At 58.1% G+C, this 21,330-nt stretch overlaps 1 protein-coding gene across 2 annotated transcripts; it reads left to right on the top strand.

The window, feature by feature from the left end:
* The first annotated feature begins 923 nt into the window (after window positions 1-923).
* On the top strand, window positions 924-11,195 carry ARRDC2 (arrestin domain containing 2). Of its 2 annotated transcripts, none has more exons than XM_036399593.2 (8): window positions 924-1,239; window positions 7,931-7,997; window positions 8,089-8,236; window positions 8,577-8,679; window positions 8,931-9,187; window positions 9,279-9,438; window positions 9,687-9,838; window positions 9,924-11,195. In XM_036399593.2, the coding sequence occupies exons 1-8, from the start codon at window positions 984-986 to the stop codon at window positions 9,975-9,977; spliced, it is 1,197 nt and encodes a 398-aa protein (XP_036255486.2). In that variant the 5' UTR covers window positions 924-983; the 3' UTR covers window positions 9,978-11,195. The 2 variants fall into 2 exon arrangements, with proteins under 2 accessions (XP_036255486.2, XP_036255485.1); XM_036399592.1 differs by lacking the exon at window positions 924-1,239 and adding an exon at window positions 6,665-7,025.
* Window positions 11,196-21,330: the final 10,135 nt, after the last annotated feature.

Below are 21,330 nucleotides of genomic sequence, written 5' to 3'. Positions count from 1 at the left end.
CACCACAGTTGCAACATTTGGTGGAGTAACAGGGACTTGCATCTGCTCCTGCCCTGCCCCATTACTTTGATGTGACCCTGAGGTGGCACTGCCACCTGTGCTGCTGCAGGAACAGCCATGGGGAGAAGTGCTGGAATCACCCTTGGAGGCACCAGCTGGCTGGCAGAGCTGTTGCTGGGAGTCCCTGTGATTATTCACATTCTTTTTCACGTGGATTTTAGTGCAACTTCAGACAAGCAAAGCAAAGCTGGTTTTTGGAGTTTTCTGGGCTCCTCTCCCATTCCAGCAGTGCCCCAGGAATGCCTGAAGCAGGAAGGCCAAGCAGGCTTTCTCTGATTGCCTGCTGTGTGAGCTCTGCCAGCACATGATGATCATCATGTATCTCCAACTCCCAGCCAGAAACACCAAACTTACATTGATAATTCTAAAGTTGATAAATCCGACCTTCAAGAGCTAGAAATCCTAGGCTCGTTAACTATGGATACCTGTTACTTCTTTCACTTCCTAAGAGAAAATGGCCCTCATTTAAATGTCACCCCATATCACCCAGTTTACAGCAATATGACTTCTTGGTGTAATCAAACTAAGCTTCTTACATATGACAAACCTCACGCAGATCGTTTTAACTGACTTCCAATTCGATTTCCTAAAGGAATTTGGCTCATCTGTGGCAAGGTATACCCTCAAAAACAGATGATGACCCTTGTGCCACCCTTGGGACAACTTGCTGGCGGTGTCACCCCTCCCAGCACGTCCCCGTGTCACGTCACCAGCGTCTGTGACTCAGAGATAAGATGGAGGCACGTTTAAAAACACATCCCTCGTCACTACAGGACACGAGTCCAACGCTGAAGCACCCCTGCAAAACAAGGGCTCGGTCCAACCCCCGGGAGGCCTGCAGTGATAAATTCAGGAATTTTGGCGTAGCCTTTGCTGTTGCTCCTTTCCCTGGGCAGCTCCCTGGAGCAGTGAGGGCAGCAGGGATGCAGCTGCCGGGGCGGGTGCGGAGGCTGGAGGTGCAGCTGGAGCACGGGCAGGCCCACGGTGGTGGGGAGCTGCTGCAGGGGCGGGTGCAGCTGGAGCTGCGCGGGGCAATGCGGGTGCGGGCGCTGGAGGTGTGTGCCCGCGGCCTGGCCACCGTGCACTGGCTGGAGAGCCACAGCATCGGCCTCAACATCGTCTACCGCGACTACACGGCCTGCCAGACCTTCCTGTACCGCCGCCGGCAGCTCATCCACGGTAAGGCCGGGGCACACAGCGGGTGGCTGTGCCAGGGCGTGGGGTTGGGATCTCCTTGGGTGGGTCTGTGTGCCAGGGTGTGGGATTGGAACCCCCTTGGATGAGTCTGTGTGCCAAGGTGTGGGATTGGAACCCCCTTGGATGAGTCTGTGTGCCAAGGTGTGGGATTGGAACCCTCTTGGGTGGGTCTGTGTGCAGAGTTTGTGGGGTTGGTACCCTCTTGGATGGGTCTGTGTGCTAGGTTGTGGGGTTGGGATCTCCTTGAGTGGGTCTGTGTGCCAGGGTGGGGGATTGGAACCCCCTTGGATGAGTCTGTGTGCCAAGGTGTGGGATTGGAACCCCCTTGGATGAGTCTGTGTGCCAAGGTGTGGGATTGGAACCCCTTTGGGTGGGTCTGTGTGCCAGGGTGTGGGGTTGGGATCTCCTTGGGTGGGTCTGTGTGCCAGGACATGGGACTGGAACACTCTTGGATGGGTCTGTGTGCCAGGGCATGGGATTGGAACCCACTTGGATGAGTCTGTGTGCCAAGGTGTGGGATTGGAACCCTTTTGGATGGGTCTTTGTGCCAGGACATGGGATTGGAACCCCCTTGAGTGGGTCTTGAATGGGTCTGTGTGCCAGGGTGTGGGATTGGAATCCCCTTGGGTGTGTCTGTATGCCAAGGCATGGGACTGGAATCCCATTGGGTGTGTCTGTATGCCAAGGCATGGGACTGGAACCCTCTTGGGTGGGTCTTGGATGGGTCTGTGTGCCAGGTTGTAGGATTGGGACCCTCTTGGATGGGTCTGTGTGCCAGAGCACGGGATTGGAATCCTCTTGGATGGGTCTGTATGCCAGGTTGTAGGATTGGAATCCTCTTGGATGGGTCTGTGTGCCAGGGTGTGGGACTGGGACCCCTCAGGCTGCAGGTGTCCCCTCAGAGGCACCTCTGCCCTGTGGATATTGCTGACCCACACAGAGCTGCTTGCCCTTCTTCTCACCTTGGCCGAGGGTTGCTCTCTCTGCTGCTGGTTTCCAGGAGGCTGATGGCAAAGCCAGGGCTGGGGAACACCAGGGATTTGTGGCTTTTGTTGTGTTTGCACAGGGGAGAGCAAACACGAGTGTCTGTTCACAAGTGTGGAAAGAGCACTTAGTGCTTCAGCCAATGTTTGTTTTCGGGTCCCTGATGCTGGGGCCGCGTGCCCAGCTGGCACGTTGCTTACATCTGCTGCAGGAGGACAAGCCACTGGCATGCCATTCTTTGTGTGCTTGGGATGAAATGATCCAGAGCTGAGGGATATGGGATGTCTCAACTGCCCATCCACTCATTAACTCTGGCTTTTCTTAGGAACATGCACGTCTTTTATCCTCCCCTCCAATAACAGGGTCACAGCCATCCCTCTGTTGCTTTTCCTCCCTCTTCTGCCTCTTTCCCCGTTTCTCATGGCCTGGTTGCCCTGCCCTGGAGATGGCTGTAGGACTTATGCTGAGGGCATTTCAATGTGTCAGTGGCCAAGTGCAACCCAGAATGGTGCCAGCCCAATCTGGCAAATGTAGATGTTACAGGAATAAACTGGAGGGATGGAAAGAGGACCTGAACTGGCTTGTTGGAGGTTTTCCTGTCTCTGGACTGTACTAGGAAGGTAATTTTCTCTATTTCTGGACCACTGTGCCATGCCATCTGCTCCAAACACCTGCACTGCTCTGGAGTTTGTGTCTTTTGGCAGCAGCTCTTCCATGCTGTGCCTAAGGATGTCCTCTTGGCAGCTGCACCCCTACAAAGTGTCCAAATTACAATTAATCCCTTCTCCAGCAGTGAAGCTCCTGAGAACTTGGTCATGCAGTTCTTGGTCCGTGTCCCATTAGCTCTGAGGTGACAGGGTGAGTTTTATCCCCCATTATCCCAGCAGGGAATGTCCGCAGGGAAGCCACAAGCTGCTGCCAGCACGTTTGGATTCTGCTGCAGGGACTGTGTGCTCCAGGAGCCCCTGGAGCCATCTGGGGAGGGGCACTTGGCCAAGGGCTGCAGGAATTGCAGGAGCTGCTCACAGGCACCCTGCACACCTGCAGCTCAGAGCTGGTGGCTCCTGGCCCTCCCTGTCTGCACAGGGACTGCCTGGGGGGCAGAGAGCCTCACCAGAACTTGGGTTTTATTGTCTCTGTCCGCACACAGATTCCTTTCCTGCCTTGTGAGAGGGACACGTGTGATCACCAGGGTGTTTTATAGGCATAAACAGCAGAGAGGGGCTGTCCTGCAGCCAAAATAACTTCCTTTGGATCCTGCTGTCCCCTGTTCTGTCCCCAACAGCAGCGTGAGGGCCTTCCTGATGTCAGCTGGTGAGAAACGTGCCACCATCCGACAGTCAGGCCCTGTGACTGCTCCTTTCTTGTTGCTTCTCCACGAGATCAGCTGTGTCTGCGTGGTGGTTAAAAAATGCAGGTTTTGTCATGGTAACGAGGCAGTGCAGAGGAGGGAAGCTGGGCACAGATAAGCGCCCTCCCTCCTGCTCTCCCCTCAGCTGAGTTTATCTGCAGTTTCCTGGCAGGGTGGTGAGTGCTGGCACCGGGGTGCTGCGCTGAGAGACAAGAAAAAAGTGTGCAAGAAGGATGTTCAGGCAGGGCCTTTAAACGTGTGTTGTGTAATCATCTGAGAGAGGGAGCAGGGAGAGAGGACGTGATAGGAGGCTAATGGGCAAAGGCAGCACAAGGAGAGCCCTGGACTCCTCTGTGTGACATGATGAGAGGATAGGAAACATAAATAATTGTTGTGCAGTGATCTTTTCTCTCTGAGGATCCTGCAACACTTCCCAAAGGTGTAGTTCCTGCCCTGGTGAGAGGCAAACATCCAGAAGCCATTTTATTTTCATGGAGACATCCAGGAGAGTTCTGGCATCAGGGCTCTCCTTCCTCTGTGGGGTGGCCTCAAGCAGCACCTTAATCCTTGTCCCTGCACAGCAATCCCAAATCTGGCAGGGATGGGGCTGGTTCCTCAGCCTGGCAGCACGTGTTTGTGCCAGGCTCTGCACTGTTCCATCTCACCCCCACACTGGGCTGCTGCCTTCCCCGTTTACCCGCTGCATTCCCTTCTCGTGTGACTCCGGGCTCGCTGGGGAGAAGCCGCCAGGTCGCAGCAGCGTGCCAGGGAAGGGGCAGCCCCCCATGAGCAGGGCAGGCTGTCAGCTCCTGCTGGGAGCAACTCCAGCCTGGCCAGACTCTAGATGGGGCTGAAGAGTTGGAGATGATGCCCTGAGTGCTGTGCCCGGCCTGGCTGGGCTTGCCTCGGGCACCTGAAAGTCCTTGGCTGTGCTCCCCACCTGGGGATGGCAGGAGAGAGGAGAGACCCTGTCTGGGTGTGGGGGTCCCAGAGGGGTCAGCGAGGGGCTGCCCTCCCTCCCTACACGGCACAGCTGAGGGCATCGCGTGCCACGGGAGGGAGGTTTGGTTTGGTTGGGTTTGGTTTGCAGGGATCTGCATCCCGTGGGCGAGGGCTGAGTCACAGCCCAGGGGTGTGTGCCGGGAGGAGGAGGAGGAGGAGCAGGCTGCCAAGCAAAGAGAGGGGCCCAGCCAAGGCTCCAGCCCTCTCGAGAGCCTCCCCACCTCTCATGTCACTGCAGGGACAACAGGCACCTTCCCTGAGCTGGTGTCACCAGTGAACTCGTGCTGTGACGTGTCTTCCTTCCTCCTTTCCCTCTCCCTCGGAGCTTTTGCTGTGATTCATGTTTGCCTGTGGCAGCAAATGGCCGTGCACATAAAACAAACCACAGTCCCCTTCCCCTGGGGAGGGAGGCACACAATTCCAGTCCAGCCTTGGAAACAGCTAAAAGCAGTACCAGGCTTCAGCCCAGCTCATTTTTTTAAGAGGCTGTGATCAGCCGAGTTCAGCACAGCAGGTCCTGCCCAGCATGGCTGGGAGCAACTCAAAAATCCCCAAAACTCAGGCAGCCAAATGCTGAGTAACGTTTTTAATGCCTGTTCTGTCTCATCCCTGGCCTGTGCTGGGGGTGCAGGGCTCTGGTGCTCCACAAACACCACAGCCATCCCCAAAGTGGAAGTTTCTAAGCCTTTTGGGGAGCACAGATTCCTTTCTCCTCCCTTTTACAACATCTCAAGGTGCTGCTGATGGTGATGTTCCCCCTGGGATTCACCAGTTCCCACTTTCCACACTTTCACCCCAGCTGAGCACCAGCATGGAGCTGCTCCTGCCCATGCAGGTGGAATTTATCACTGGGTTTGGGACACCAATCCCAGCAGGATCTGGTGGAAAACTGGCGCTCGCCTGGTTAACAAGCGCAGGGAAGAGGATTGCTCACCCTGTCGTTGCACAAGCTGAACCCCAGCCAGTTCTCGATTTCTTAGAACTGAGTGATGTCCCAGGCATCCCCGCGTGTCAGGAGCCCAGATCCAGCTGTGGCCGGTTCCCAGCCCTGGGAATGGCTCCTGGGGAGGGAAGGATGGGGTGTGGCCCTCAGCTCTGGCCTGGGGGCACTGGAAGGAGAGAGGAATCCCCCCTGACCACAGCCCACGGCTGTGACCCTGGGAATGGGGATTCTGAACAATGACGGGGTGGGATGGCAGGATTGGAGCTGCAGGGGGAGTTTGAGGGGCAAGGATGGGGATTTTGGGGGGCAAGGATAGAAGCTGGTGAGGGAGCTTGAGGGGCAAGGATGGGATCTTGAAAGGAGTTTTGGGGGACAAGGATGGAGGTGGAGGGGAAGTTTGGGGGACAAGGATGGAAATTAGAGGAGGGCTTGGAGGTTAAGGATGGGTATTTTGAGGGGCAAGGATAGGGGATTTCGAGGGGCAAGGTTAGGAGCTGGAAAGGAGTTTGAGAGGCAAAGATGGGAGCTGGAAGGGGATTTTGAGGGTCAAGAATAGGAGCTGGAAGAGAGTTTTAGGGGGCAAGGATAGAGTTGGAGGGGAAATTTTGGGGGGTGGGGGGGAAGATAGAGCTGGAAGGGAAATTTCTGGAGCAAGTACAGAAGCTAGAGAAAGGTTTGGGGGCCAAGAACGGGAGCTGGAAGGGGACTTTGAGGGTTAATAGGAGCTGGAAGGGAGTTTTAGGGGGCAAGAATGGAGTTGGAGGGGAAATTTGCGGGGGGGCAAGGATGGAGCTGGAAAGGAAATTTGTGGAGCATGTACAGAAGCTAGAGAAGGGTTTGGGGGCAAGGATAGGAGCTGCAGGGAGTCTTGGGGGGCACTGCCCGGCCCAGAACAGACAGGGAGTCTCCCCCAAGCACCGGCAGCGCTCGGCCCCTGCCCAGCCCCCGGTGTCCGTGGCAATGTCTCGGTGCGGCCCCGGGATAACTCGGGGAGCCCGGCTGGGACCAGCCCCGGCCCCGCACGGTCGCACTCCGCCAGTAGAGCTCGCAGGGGCCGATCCGCACATGCTCCCTGCCTTGTTTTGCTGAGCCCGGCCCGGCCCGTCCCGCCCCGCCGGGGCCGCCCCCGGCGGCGCCGGCCGCTAAAAGCCGGGCTCAGCCGAGCTGAGCCGGGTTCAGCCGCATCGCGCCGGTCTGGGCTGAGCAGCGCCATGATTTTCGGTCGCCTCAAACGCTTCTCTATCGTGCTGGAGGGCGCGGAGCGGGATGGCCCGGCCGCCTTCAGCCCCGGGCAGGCCGTGTCGGGCCGCGTGGTGCTGGAGCTGGCGGCGGCCGCGCGGCTCGGGGCGCTGCGCCTGAGGGCCATGGGCGCTGCCCGCGTCCACTGGACCGAGTCCCGCAGCGCTGGCTCCAGCACCGCCTACACGCAGAGCTACAGCGACCAGGTGGAGTTTCTGAGCCACCGAGACACGCTGATGGCACCGCCAGGTACGGCAGCCCCTGCCCCGGGGGGAGCTCCGGGCGCGGCGCCCCTCAGGCGGCTGAGGGCAGCGGGCACCGCAGGGGCTGGGACAGCGCGGCTGTGGGGCAGCCTGGGCTGCTGCGGGCTCCAGACACCCAGCCGGCTGAAATCGGGGTGCATGGCACCCCAAAACTGCAGCGATTTGGGTGCAGGGGACAGCTTGATGCTGGGGGCTCCAGACACCCCCGCCGGCTGAAATCGGAGTGCATGGCACCCCAAAACTGCAGCGATCTGGGTTTTAGCCTGGCTGCTGAGTGCATGATACACGAACAAGCTGAAATTTGGGTGCCTTAGGGACTGAGCGCTCTGTGGAGGTCCCCGCAGACCCTTCACGTTCTGGTGCACCCCGAAATCTTGGGGTGCACAGCTGGATGATGCCGCTGTGGAGGGCACCTCGGCTGGGGACAATGCTCCTCCTTTTCTCTGAGCTGTTCATGGCAGGGAGGCAGCGTTGGAAAAGTGTGGAGGTTCAGGAGCTTGTTTTGAGCAGCCTTAATGAACCCTTCAGCTCTGGGGTGTAAACTCTTGAGGGGCCTGGGGGCTTGGCTGGCCACTCTCTGTCCAGCTGGGCATCTTGGGCTCCCACCCCAAAGCTGTGGGGTGAGGTGGCTGAAGGTGAGGGTGAAGCAGAGCCCACCTGGGGAAGCTGCCCAGCTCTTCAAGGAGGTGCCCCTGGGCCGTGCCTGTCTGCAGACACATGGAATGCAGACAGTGCCCAGCTCTTGTGTCACAGCTGCTGCAGCCCAGCCCTGGCAGAAACTCTGCTGTGCCCTCGTGCTGCTCCTTGCTGGGTGCTGCACACCTCTGTGACCTGCCTGGTAGGAGGTTCTGTAGGAGGGAGCTAATCCTCCTCGATCTGTTTTGCCCACAGACAATGGTGAGGCCACTGTCCTGCAGGCAGGAAAGCACGAGTTCCCCTTCACCTTCCAGCTCCCTGAGTAAGTTGGCATTTTTGGGGGGAGAGGGCATCTTGAAAATTAGGGTTTTTTGAACAAAACCCTTCTAAAATTGTTTGTTGCTCATGCCCAGGACCCTGGCCACCTCCTTTGAGGGGAAGCATGGCAGTGTGCGCTACTGGGTGAAGGCCAAGCTGCACAGACCCTGGTCAACAGTGAAGAAAGCAAAGAAGGAGTTCACTGTGATTGAACCCATCGACATAAACACCCCTGCACTGCTGGTGAGCTCCCCCTGCTCCACCCCAGGGCTCTGACATCCAAAACTTACCCAAAGAAGCCCACGGGGAAGGTGTCTGCCTCCCCTTCAGCATCACAATGCAGGCCTGGTTTCCAGAGGGAATGTTTCCCCCCTGTAACTTGTGCCCTCCAGCCTTACCTGGGCTGGGCAGAGGTTAGCTGTGCCTCTTTGGTTATGGAAACTTTAATGCATTGCAACAACTTCTTGCATCAGATACCTGAGAAGTTGCTGATGCTCCCTGGCAGGTTCTTGGTGCCAGGGAGGTGATTGCTGTGAGTTTCATCCTTAGTTACTAAATAGCCAAAATATTTCCCTTTCTCCAGGCTCCCCAGGCAGGTGCTAAGGAGAAACTTGCTCGTGCCTGGTACTGCAACCGTGGCCAAGTGTCTGTGACTGCCAAGATTGACCGAAAAGGCTACACCCCAGGTGAGACCAGGTGCTGGGGCCCTTGGCCACCCTCAGTAGCCCAGAGGAGGGGCTTTGGTTCACTGTGAGCTGCCAGGAAATCAGAGAGCTCTAGTGTGGGCAGCATCCTTGGGATGCTCCTCCTGGATGAACCCACATGCCTGCCCTGTCAGACAGCGTGGCCAACCCTCAGTGGGCCTGTGCAGCAATTCCTCGAGGCAGGACTGGGCTGTGCCTCCCCTCCTCCAACAAATGTGGGTCTGTCTTGGCAGGTGAGGTCATCCCCATCTTTGCTGAGATCGACAACTGCACCAGCCGGGCCGTGGTGCCCAAGGCCGCCATCATCCAGACCCAGACCTTCATCGCCCGGGGCACCAAGAAGCAGAAGAAGTCAGTGGTGACCAGCATCACTGGGGACCCCATTCCAGCCGGGAAGAGGGAGGTGTGGCACGGCCGGGCGCTGAAGATCCCGCCTGTGGGGCCGTCCATCCTCCAGTGCCGCATCATCCAGGTGGAATACTCCCTGAAGGTGAGGGAGCTCTGCAGGGGTCCCCTCCTGCCCCTCCAGACTGGGAAAGCACCACCAAGCTGAGCTTCCCTGCTCTTCCCTGTCTTGACAGGTTTGTGTGGATATTCCTGGGACGTCCAAGCTGCTCCTTGAACTGCCTCTGGTCATTGGGACCATCCCACTGCATCCCTTCGGGAGCCGCACCTCCAGTGTCAGCAGCCAGTACAGCGTCAACCTGGACTGGCTCAGCGCCATCCCAGAGCAGCTGGAGGGTGAGCATCTCCTTCTCCCTGGGGTAAACCCCCTGGTCAGGAGAGTGGGACACAAAGTTCTCAACTGGGCCAGTTTGGCTTTTTTTTTTTTTAACCTAATTTTTTGGTCGTGGTGCTCGATCTCCTGGGTTCCTTCCTTAGGGAACTGAGAGGCTTTGGGAAATAGTGGGATTGAAGCCCTTTTACCTGCATGTCCCCTATTTATGGAGAGTGTTTGCTATTCCCTGATGGTTCTCCTTTCTCTTCAGCCCCCCCTGAGTACTCAGCAGTGGTGTCCAGCCCAGAGGCCGAGCAGAGCCTGGCTCCTCCGTGCCGCAGCGAGCTCGGGGACATCCTGGAGGGTCCCTTCTTCGCCTACATCCAGGAATTCCGCTTCCGACCGCCCCCGCTCTACTCGGAGGTGATTCATCCCTCTGGGCTGGGAGGCTGCTGGAGGCTGGCATGTGCCACTGCTCAGGTTTTTGACTGTGGCCTTGGCTCTGCAGGTGGATCCCAACCCCGCGTCAGACGGCATCCGCCCGCGCTGCATGACCTGCTGAGAGAGGCGCTCCGGCTGCGTGCGGCAGCGTGACGATCCCTGGGGATGGCAGCTTGCAGCCTCACAGCACTGGGGTCTGGAAACGGGCACGTGCCACCCCGACCCTGCTCACAGCTCTTGGCCACTCCTGTCGTCACTGTCCCCGGGCCCAGAGCCAGCGCGGGGCCGTGGCCCCGGCACGGGTAGGAGAACACGAGGAGCCGGGCGGGACACGCAGGGTTCAGAACTGCCCTGGGATTTTGGGGTTAGAACAGGGAATTCAAACCCAGATTGCTCTCCCCTTGCCTGCAGTGCCGTGCTCTGAAAACTTCTGTCAGCTCCTGGTGTGGAGAACAGGAGCTTGGAGGCGTTTCTCAGGATTACTGGAGAATGTTTGTTTGGATGGTGCTCAGGGTTGGGCCCTGGGGTGATGCAGGTGCAGCCCTTTGCCTGTGGCTCACCAGGACTGCGGGTCCCCAAGGCAGTGAAAGGTCCTTTCCTGGCTGGATGAAATAGAGGGCTCAGCCACTGCTGATAATCTTTGCCACAAGCCTGTGGGTACCTGTGGGGGGATGGTTTGAGCCATTTAACCAAACTCTAAAGGCTTCCAAGGGCTGATACAAGGACTTGGGGGATGAATTTATGATCTCTGGCAGTGTTTTGGTGCTGTTTGCTAAGAACAGGAAAGCTGGTTTGTGGGTATCAGCACCAAACTTGCACAGTGTGCTGGTGCCTCCCCCAAGATGGGGCTGAAACCAACCCTCAAACTGTGGTACCAGCACAGGGGGCTGGAGCTGTGCCTGGTGGCCAAGGAAGAGAGAGGGAAGCCCAGTGTAAGGCTGGTGGCAGCCACAGCTGCTGATGGGAAGTGTGAAGTTGGGATAAATCCTTCAGGGCTGGGAGTCCTTGAGGTGTCAGGGGCCCACAGCAGCTCACTGGGTGGGAACCAGTGTGGTAAGGGTGAGCTGGATGTTGTGGTCAGGAGCCCAGGGGCTGACCCTGCTCACTGCAGGAAGACCTGAGCAGAGTTTAGGGGCTGAGGACCTTTGCATTCCCTCACTGAGACAATCTCTGGCCATGCACAACCAATGCCAGTGTGCCTTGGGCTCTGTGCTGGGGTTGCTCAGATGAGTCTTTTCTATCTGTGAACACTTTTGTAATGACCACTCTTTGTCTCTACTCTTTTTGTACAACTTTTTGGTGGGCAGTTTTTTGTCTGAAATAAATTCTTTAAACCAAACTGTTGCTTGGATAGTTTTTTGTTCTTCCTGTTGGCTGGAGCTGTGCTGTGGCTGTTGGGACTGGGGGGTGCTCCCTGCCCTCTCTTCACTGTCCAGCTCTACCCTGTGCCCAGTCCTGTGCTGGGATTAACTGAGTCACTCACCCACCACTGCTCCCCACAGGTTTGGTCCCTTGAGCCTCCAGCTCCTCCACATCTGGGCAGTTTGAGCACTTTTCCCCTTACCTGGGATGCAGAGCTGCAAGCAAACCTGTTGTATTTTTCCACACTTGCTTCCTGTTTATGTCCAGGCTCTGGGAGGACAGACACATTCTCCTCCGTCCTGGAATCCTGGCAGGGACCCAGCAGGTCCAGCTGGGAGCTGGGACACTCCTGCATTGGCTCAGCCAGTCCCAAGGAGGGCTGGGATCAGCCCCATGCTGTGCTGGCTGGGAAGAGCAGGGAGGCTCCTTCACCTGCCTCTTTGGGCTGGAATTTGGGTTTTCGCAGCATTTCTGTGCTCCACATCTCTGCTGGGCACGGTGAATCTTGGTGCATGCAAGGCAGGGTTTGAATCAGGGCTTTAATTTTCTCTTCCATGGATTGTGCTGCTTAAAAATGCTGCCACTGGAATGTGTTTTCTCCTCCCCACTTTTATTTATTTTTTTTTTTGTTTGCTGAGCTGCTCAGCCCTGCAGCTGCATCAGAGCACGTGCTCCTGCCCTGGGCCAGAGGAGAGAACTTGTCCCTGTGTTTGCCTGTGAGAACCTGGTGCTCCTGAAACCCTTATTCAAATCTGCTTTTTATTTGGCATCCCTGGTGCTCTGATTAATTTTCCCTGGGGGAGGATTAACCAGCCTCGCAGGGAATTTGTTTGCATCCCTGTTTGGGGGGATCGTGTCTGGATCTGCCGCTGGCAGCAGCAGTGCCCGCTGTGCTGTGGCCTCTTGGGGCTTTTTTTGGTGGCATCAAAGGCGACACGAAGCACAGCACTCCACCCCCCAGGTGAAGATGGCCCCGAAGGCAGCCCTGTGACCAGGCTGCTCCCAGCCTGCCACAAGGGAGCCATTCTGTGCCATCAGGGGGCTGCTGGTCAGCCCCGGATCATCTGCCCCGGCTGCACAAGGGGCTGTTTATTCCCCTGGCCCGAGGGGGAGGCGAGTGCCCAGCCCCCCGTGCCTGTCCTGCCGTGTCTTTCTGTGAAACTGCGTCACACGGTGACGGGGACAGGCCAGCAGGGCCGGTGGGCAGCGCTCCCGGTGCCCGTGTGGCAGCGATGTCTCCGGCAGGGATTCTTGTCAACGCCTCCAGGCTCTGCTCGTACAGTCGGGCAGTGGCGCAGCGAGGCTGGGGGGCCATGGCCAAGCTGGGGATCCTGCCAGGAAAGGGCTGCGCTCCTGAATCCTGAATTTTGGAGGGGCTAAAAATACCTCGTCTGGACGTTTAGAGCCAGGGCACGGTGCGGACCCTTCCAGGCAGCGCTTTCACAACTGCTGGCAGCGCTGCCGGTGCTCCCTCCAGCCTTCTGCTGTTTATCTGCCCCGGCTCCAAAGTCCCGACTGAGCAGCCCGGGCTGATCCAGGTTTATTGGCACGGGGGGCTGGGGCTCCCCGGGGGGCTGCTGAGCCGGAACGGCCCCGTGGCAGCACCGGGACCCGACCCCGGCCGGGAGGCGCGTGATGCAATTACAGTGCCGGGATTATTTATAGCTCTTGGCCCCGTGCGCTGGAAAATGCTGCCCAGACCATCCGTCAGAACCTGCTCCTTGCGAGGGGCACGGAACCCCAGCCCCAGCCCCTGCTCTGCTCCTCTAGGCTATCGGTTTTCCCTTCCAGTCCCAAAATTCCGGGAGACTGAAATTCCAAAATTCCGGGAGACTGAAATCCCAAAATTCCCCCGCAGGGCTGCTGGGAACCCCCTCCCCAGTGCATCCCGTGGCTCTGCGGGGACACCCCGATCCTGCAGCCCCTTTCTGCAGCATTTTGGGGCTCCCCCTTCCCCCAGCCCGTCCCCGGAGGGTGCTCGGTGCCATCACGGTGGCCCAGCCGGCAGCTGAGGCTGCTGTCCGGTGACCGGGGCTCGGTGGCAGGGGGACAGTGACACGCCAAGCCTGTGGCCGTCCCGGCGCTGCCAGGGACAGAATGTGCCGGGGCTGGCGCAGCCCTGCGAGGGCCGGGATTAACTGAGCCGCTGCTGCCTCCGGCCCGGGCTCCCGTCCAGCTCCCAAAACAAGCCCCGCCTTCCCCCATCGCAGCTGGGCTGAGCCCTGCGGGGTGCAGCTCACCCCAGAACTGCCCAGGGGCATCCACCGGGGGCTGATCTGTTTGCACGGGGACGATAAATCCACTTTGGCTGGAGTGGATGCCCCCTCTTGTCCCTGCGCTGGGGTCGGGGTTCAGGCATGCCCAAATTCAGCATCAGGGATGCTGGGCTGGCAGCAGGAGGCTCAGGAGCACTGGGACCTGCCCAGCCCGGGTTTCAGGGGAGTGCACAGACCCCAGCAGCACCAGGCCTTGCTTTGGGTTCGCTCCAGGGCTGAGCCTTGCCCTGGCAGCACCTTTGGGGTCGGGGCCTCTGAGGTTCCCCTCCGTGCGGCTCTGCCAGGGCTCCGGGAGGCAGCCGCGCACCCCGACATGCCGGGGCGGCATCGCGGCCGCCCTCCGCCCGCTGACTCAGCCGCTGTTTGCCGGAGCTGCTCCCGCCCACGGAAACCGCAGGCAAAGTCCCCGCATCCCAGCACCGGGGCTTTTCCCGCCGGCTCGACAGGAATCGCAGCTTTTTCCCAGCCTGGTGCGGGCAGAGAGCCCCTCCGGCTGCGGGGAAAAGCTGCAGAGAAACGGCAGGATTTTTTTTTTTTTTTATTCCAAACCGGTTTTCTTAATGCCAAAACCGGGGTCTGGAGCGGCCTGGTGGCCGTGCTGCACGTGCCACATGTCCCCTGTGAGCATGGTGCCAGCAGCGTGGTGACATCACCGGGACACTCCACAAAGCCCGATGGTGGCCGGTGCTGCCGGTGTCGTCTTTGCAGCAAACCGCCACTTTTATTCACTATATCAAAACCAACCCCTTGTTTTTTTTGGGTCTGAGCCCTCATTTGGGGTCCCTCGCTGTTGGCACTGCCCAGCCCCTTTCACAGTCACTCCTTGCTCCCTCCCTTCCTCGGGCAATGGAAAATTTTTGTGACTTTTTGACTTTCCTCCAGTTGTTTGGGAGCGAGGAAGGGGCCGGTGCCGCGCACAAACATGTCTATGTATAAACACTGGGGACCGTGCCAGGGATGGAGCTGCCGGCACCGGACCCTCCCCACGGAGCCGGGTGTCCCCTCTCCTGCCGGGACCCCAGCGTGGCGTTCCATGCTCGGTGACCCAGAGCCGTCCCCGTGGGGACGCAAATATTTTGGCTTTGTTAAAAAAAACAACAATAACAACACTTAAAGATAAAAAAATCCCCCCTCCGGGGTCATCCAGCGGTGGCACGTGATGTGTTGGCACACAAACAGGGAGCTTGGGGACAGCACCCGCCCAGCTGGGGACGGGGCTCGGCTCCCACGCCACGCGCGGGTGGCACGGCCGTGCCCCGTGCCGGCGATGTGGCACCATGGACTTTGCTCCCAGCGCTGCTCCACGCCCCGGCTGGGGCTGCCGTCACTCCCAGGAGCCGCTTCACAAACCCCAGAGGAGTCCCCGTGCAGCCCCGGGTGGGCTGCCATGGCCAGGGGGATGTGGCACGGTGACATCCCCACGCTGTGTCCAGGGGGATGTGGCACAGTGACATCCTCTGCCATGCCCAGGGGGATATGGCACTGTGACATCCCCACACCGTGTCTGATGTTGCACGGTGACATCCCCACGCCGTGTCCAGGGGGACGTGGCACAGTGACATTCCCCTCCATGGCCAGGGGCATGTGGCACGGTGACACCTCCCGTTGTGCCCAGGGGGATGTGGCACGGTGACATCTCCTGCCATGCCCACGGTGACATTCCCTGCCCTGCCCAGGGGGATGTGGCACGGTGACACCTCCCGTTGTGCCCAGGAGGATGTGTCACAGTGACATTCCCTGCCATGGCCAGGGCGATGTGGCACGGTGACACCTCCCGTTGTGCCCAGGAGGATGTGGCACACTGACACCCCACGCCCTGACCCTGAACAGGTAAAACCTTGTTCGTGTGGCACCAGGGGCACCACAGTCGCTGCTCTGGGTGTCAGTGGGGACACAGCTGTCCCCAGCTGAGAGGCCAGGAGTGCGTGGCTGTCACCCTCACTGTCCCTGTCACCTCAGCCGTGCCGGGACAGCCTTGTCAAACCCCACGCCTCTGATCCTTCCTCCCACGCCCCAACCTTATTTAAACTCTCCAGAAACTGGGTTGTGCTCCTTTTTTCTTCCCTATCACCCTGCAAGAAGCAGCAAATTCGAGCTGATTTCAACAACAAACAAAAAACCCAATCATCCCAAGCTCGTTTTGTGGGGAGAAGGCTCCAACCAGCTCACAGGGATTGCCCAGACACTGCAAGGAGCCCCCTCCCCATTTCCCAACCACCTGAAGGCGGTTATCTCTAAATTCGGGGGGTTATCTATAAATTCACGGGGTTATGTGAGCAGGGAGAGGGATTTTCCTGCCGAGCAGCTGTGTAAATGCCGCCGCATCCCGGCGCAGCGATGGAGCAGCGATAGCCCGGGGGTTCGGGCTGGCTGCAGGTGGCTGTGCCGGGCAGTGCCGGTGGGGAGGGCGGCTGTGGTGCTGCGGACAGACCCGGAGGGGCTCCAGCCGGTTCCCTCCGCTTTCCCGGCGGTTTTGGCGTGTGAAAAAACGAGGGAGAGTGAATCTGCCTGCAAAGAGCTGGTAAACACCCTGCGAGAGGATCTGCGAGAAGGGGGGGTTTGCTCTCGGTCCTGTTTATCTCTGCAAAGCTGGGCTGGCGGCTCGCTGGGATGAGACAGGTGGGGGAGACTGCTGGAAAAGGCAGATTTTTGAGGGGGGCTCGCCGGTTATCGAGTTGTCCTTAGCTCAACTCTGGCCGTCTGCTTGAGCAAAATATGTTTATGCTGCGAAACCTCCGGCCGGCCCCGCTGCCAAGGGGGCAGGGAGGGAACGCGTGTGCGATAAGGGCGCAGCGTCCTCCCCTTCCCGATCACCCGATACCCGGGGCCGTCCGCCTCCCGTCACCCTGAGTTTATGATTTCTTTTACTACAATTGTAAAGTTTCCGTTGAAATAAAAAAAAAACCCCAAAAAACAAAACAAAACAAAAACCCAAAAAACCAACAAAATAAAATAAAAATATCCCGTAATTCAATAGCGGCTGCCAAAGCCTGGAAAGCTCCGGCCGTGCCAGGGGCTGAGCTGGGCCTGCGAGCAGCCATCCGAGAACATTGAAACTGCAGGAAAGAAAACGCTTCCTGCCACGGGCGGCCAGGGAGAAGATGGTTTTGGTTTATTTAACCACTTCTCCCGGCTGGCATGCTGCGGCTCGCAGGGGTTTTCACTGATCTGAGCATCCCCTAGGGCAGCTCCGAGCCCCTCTGGGTGCGGGGGGAAGATGAAATGTTCACTTTCGCTGCTGTTTCAAGTCGTTTTCCGTGGCCGGGTTTGGAAATAGCCGCGGCCCGGGTGAGGCTGCTGCAGCTGACGTGAGCAGGAAAGAGCCGGGGCGGCCCCGGGGCCTGTTTGCGAAGCAGAACCGAGTGGTTGTTGTTGTTGTGACACCGAACTGGTTGCAAAACGCCGCCGCTGAAACCCCCGTGACTTTCAAAACAAGCTGAGCCCAGCTGCGGCCGGCGGCTCTCTGTCCACATGTGTCCGTCCGTCTGTCCAGCTGCGGGCCCTGCAGCCCCTTCCCCCGCTGGGATGCCTCTACCAGCAATGCTTGGGGTTATTTTCTGGGAGAGAGAAGAATCCCAGAAGCGTTTTTTAGGGAGGAAAAGCCCCAATTCCCCAGCAGCAGAAGTTTCTTACCACTGAGCTGGATATCCTGCCCAGGGGGGCTTTGCAGTGCTTGGGGGGTGGATGAGATGAGCTGTCTGCAGCCTTTGGATTCTGCTTCAAATAAAATAATTTAAAAAACCAACCCAGGGATCAGTTTGTTTGCTTAGGGATTAAGTCACCTAATCTGCCTGGCAGCGGGTGGCATTGTGGAGGTGGTGGCAGTGGTGGCATTTTGCCCAGCAAATAATCCTGCCCCTGGCCATGGCTGGTGGTCAGGCTGGGCTCAAACATCTCCCTGACATCAGCTCTTCTCCAGGATGGGGTCTGGGGAGCAGAAAATGGTGCTTGGTGCAGGAGGGGTTGGGAGAGGGGTGTATGGATGAGGGAAGGGGCTGGGGAAGGGAGGGATGAATGAGGGAGGGTTGTGCAGGGTTGTGACCTTCTCCTCTGCCCCTGTTAAAGCCAGACTGTGGCTCCACAGAGCTGTTTCCCCGAGGCTGGAAAACAGGTTAGACTTCTCAACCTGGGAGCAAAACAACTTAATCTGGTGTTAAATTATCAGTCTGGGCCTGCAGGGATGGACCTCTGCTCCTGCAGGGGCTCAGACACCCCAAGAGCTGATGTTGATGGGGCCTCAGCAAACCCCTCTGGGTATTTTATGTTCTATCTCTGAGATCACGTCCCCCAAAATCAAGAGTAAATGGCTTCAAGTCACACCAGGGAAGAAATTAGGAGAAATTTCTTCATGGAAATGGTTGTCAAGCACTGGCACAGGCTGCCCTGGGCAGCGGTGGAGTCACCAGCCCTGGAGGGATTGAAAAGCTGTGTGGCTGTGGCACTTGGGGACATGGGTTAGTGCTGGATCAGTAGCTGGACCTGATGATCTCAGAGGGCTTTTCCAGCCTTAATGATCCTGTGATTCTATAAAATCTGGGAGCCAAGAGCAAATCCCCAGGCTGCCCCCACCTCCCTGCAGCTCCTTCCCCAGCTGCCTCCTTGGGCTGCAGTGCTGAATTTTCCACTCCACAGGGGCAAGTGGAGCCAGGTCAGTCCATGTGCACGTGTCCCTAGTGCCATTTCCTTTTGGGGACACAGCACAGGGACCCTGTGAGAACAGGGAGAAAAGGGTTTTTCCCTTTTAGGGCAGGGATGCTTGCGCTAGCAAATGACATTGTCACCAGTGGTGTGTGTGGCACTGCTGGCTGTGAACAGGGGACCCCATGGAGTGATTTTGGGGTGGATGCATCCTAATGGCACTGGGCTGACCCTGTTTTCCCTGCTGGGATGGATTTTGGCTGCTTATCCCAGAGCTGTCCTGGAAAGAGTCCCCTGTTGGTGCAATGAGCTGTGCTCTGGCTGTGGGCGGCAGTGGCTCCTGCCAGGCCTAACCAATGCCCTGTGGCACGTCTGGGTGCTGTGCTGGGTAGAGGAGCTGGCAAAGTCACATCCTGCCTGCAAAAGCTGGCCTTGGGTCGCCAAGCTCAGTGTGGCACCTGGGGACTCATTTGGGAACCAGTCCTGTGAAATTTAAACTAATTAGCAAGTCCTGAGCTGCTTTCTAGCACTAATTGGCAAGCCTGGCTTGATTAGCTTTCCCTGGCACGTCCATGGCTCCACGTGGCACCGTGTTCCTGGCAGAGCACTGGCCAGCTTGGGACACTTGTGGGGAAAAATGCACGGGGCCACCGGTGGGGACAGAGCCATAGGTGGGGACAGAGCCATGGGTGGGGACAGAGCCATGGGTGGGGACAGAGCCATTGGCGGGGACAGAGCCACTGGCAGGGACAGAGCCATGGGTGGGGACAGGGCCATCCCTGAAGGGTCAGAGGGGATGTGAGTGGCACCATGGATGGATGGGACCCCACGGGGGGGGTCTCGTGTCCCCTCCCTGCCCAGGGTGTTTTTGATGCAGCAGCCAGGCCTGGCTGTCCTGCTGTGACCTCGTTCCATGGCTGCAATGATTAACTGGCACGGCTGGCCCCGGGCCTGGCCGTGTGTTTACTGCTGCCACCCGAGCGTGCTGAGCTGCCAGTGACCCTCGGCGCTTCTCCTCTTCGCTCTGACCCCCAAAACCCGCTGTAAACAGGGGCTGGGGCTGAAACCCGAGCGTGCCTCCGTGTCTGTAACCAGATACTTCCTCTGCGTGAGCCCGGTGTGCTCTGAAGAGACCTGTGGTGTTAGAGCTTGGCATCGTCCAAATCCCAACAAAATCCCTAAATCTGATCTCTGTGCTGGGTTTCTGCCTGGCAGGATGCCAGAGCTTCCCTCTCCAGCCCATCCCCAGGGATCTGGGGGGCTGGAGAGGCGCGGGGGCCTCTGCCACACGCAGGGAGGGAGTGATGGATTTGCGCTGCCGAGAGGTTGGGAATCGCCCTGGGGACGTGGGGCTGGTGCCACCTCGTGGCTCCTCCGGCAGCTGAGCCGGGCAGCGGTGACACAGCACTGGTGGCACGGCCCTGGTGGCACGGTGATGGTGGCACTGCAGTGGTGGCACGGCTCTGGTGACAGGGCACTGGTGGCATGGTGCTTGTGGCACGGCTCTAGTGGCACGGTGCTGGTGCCACTGTGCTGGTGGCATGGCCCTGGTGACACAGCGCTGGTGGCACGGTGCTGGTGGCACAGTGATGGTGGCACCGCACTGATGGTACTGCACTGATGGTACTGCACTGGTGGCCCGGCGCTGGTGACATGGTGACGGTGGCACAGCGCTGGTGGCACAGTAATGGTGGCACAGTGGTGGGGTCCTCTCGTGAGCTTAGTTGTTAATTGCTGTCCCAGATGTGCAGGATGTCTCTGTTTCAGCCCCCACGTCTGAAGAACGAGTCAGAGCTTTTCAGTTTTCGGTCTTGAAGTTGTTTATTAATTCTTATCTATAAAATTTTCTTTCTGCCCAGCTGAGATCTGCTCAGCAGGGCAGCCACAGGCACTCTGACTGCCCCCAAGGCAGTGTTGTCTTTTTATACTACAAACTACGTATAACATATTTACACTTAATTCCCAATACCTATCACCCATGTTAGACAGTGCACTTCTACTCTAAACCAATCCCAAAGTGCCAGCATCACTGCAGAAGATGGAGGTAGAGAAGAAGAAGACCTGGACACGGCCAAGTTCCTCCATCTTGTCCCCAAAAACCCTCATTCTAAGAATCCTAAAATCTACCCCTTCACCCAGTGATAATTTTATTATTACATTATTTAAACCTGTGTGACTTTCAGGTCCTCATACAAAGCTGCCAACTTGCTCCAGGGGTCACAATCAAATGCCCAGGTGCTCTGGGCTGTGTGCCAGGGTCTCCGAGCCCCCAGCAGGGTCCTTGGCAACTCTGGACACCCAGAGGGATGCACTGAGCTCCATCAGGGTCCCATCTGGACAAGACCCCAGCCACGGGAGTGGCAGCACCGCATCCCTGGAGTGCTGGTAGCGGTCACAAAGCCGAGCCCCCGTCCCCGGCCAGGTCCGGCTGCAGGAGCTGCCCCGGGCGCTGCCTCCGCCCGGCCCCGCCGCGGTTTCCGCCCGCGGGAGCCGCTCTGCCAGCGCAGTTTGAGTGAAACGCTCTGCAAAACACGAGTGGAGCCGAGAGCAGCGGCGAGGAGGCCGCGTGTCAGTGCCTCACACACCGCGGCGCTGCACCTGGAGTTCCCCGTGTTACCAAACCCACGTCGCTTTTGGGTTTTTAAGATTTTTTTTTTTTGCTCTGTCAGCAAGTAAACGCCGCCGCGCCAGGCACAGAAAACCACAGATCGCTTTTCATCTCCTCTTCTGTCCCAGATAAGGCCCCAGGCGGCGGCGTGGCCCCACGGGAAGGGGCTGGGGGGGCCCCCATGGATCACCCCCATCCTGGCTGCCTGGCTTGTCCTCCCCAGCCCTGTGGATTGAACCCGGGCTCTAAATCCTTGCTGTAATCTGCTGGGGTCAGGCGAGGAAAAACCATCTCAGCCCTGCTGTTTGGTGCAGTTATTTTAATTTTTTAATGTTTGTATTTAATTTTTTTCTGTTTGGTTTTTTTTTTTTGGTTTTATTTTTTTGGTTTTTTTTTTTTTTGTTTTTTTTTGTTTTTTTAGGTAGCTGGTGTTTAGTGCTGAGGCTTTTTGCATCCCCACCAGGATACTGGTTCCAGAGGTAGCAGCCAGCTGGGATGAAGTTCTGCCTCTCCTGCCAATCCAGGCATGGAAATACCCTCAGTCCTGGCCAGATTCTGCAGCCTCCTTTGCTCAGGTTTTATCGCCACTG

The sequence above is a fragment of the Molothrus ater genome, chromosome 26 (genome assembly GCF_012460135.2).
Source record: "Molothrus ater isolate BHLD 08-10-18 breed brown headed cowbird chromosome 26, BPBGC_Mater_1.1, whole genome shotgun sequence".
In the NCBI taxonomy this organism is placed as follows: domain Eukaryota; kingdom Metazoa; phylum Chordata; class Aves; order Passeriformes; family Icteridae; genus Molothrus; species Molothrus ater.
The sequence above is the reverse complement of the archived record's forward strand: the minus strand, read 5'-3'. Positions and strand labels throughout refer to the sequence as shown.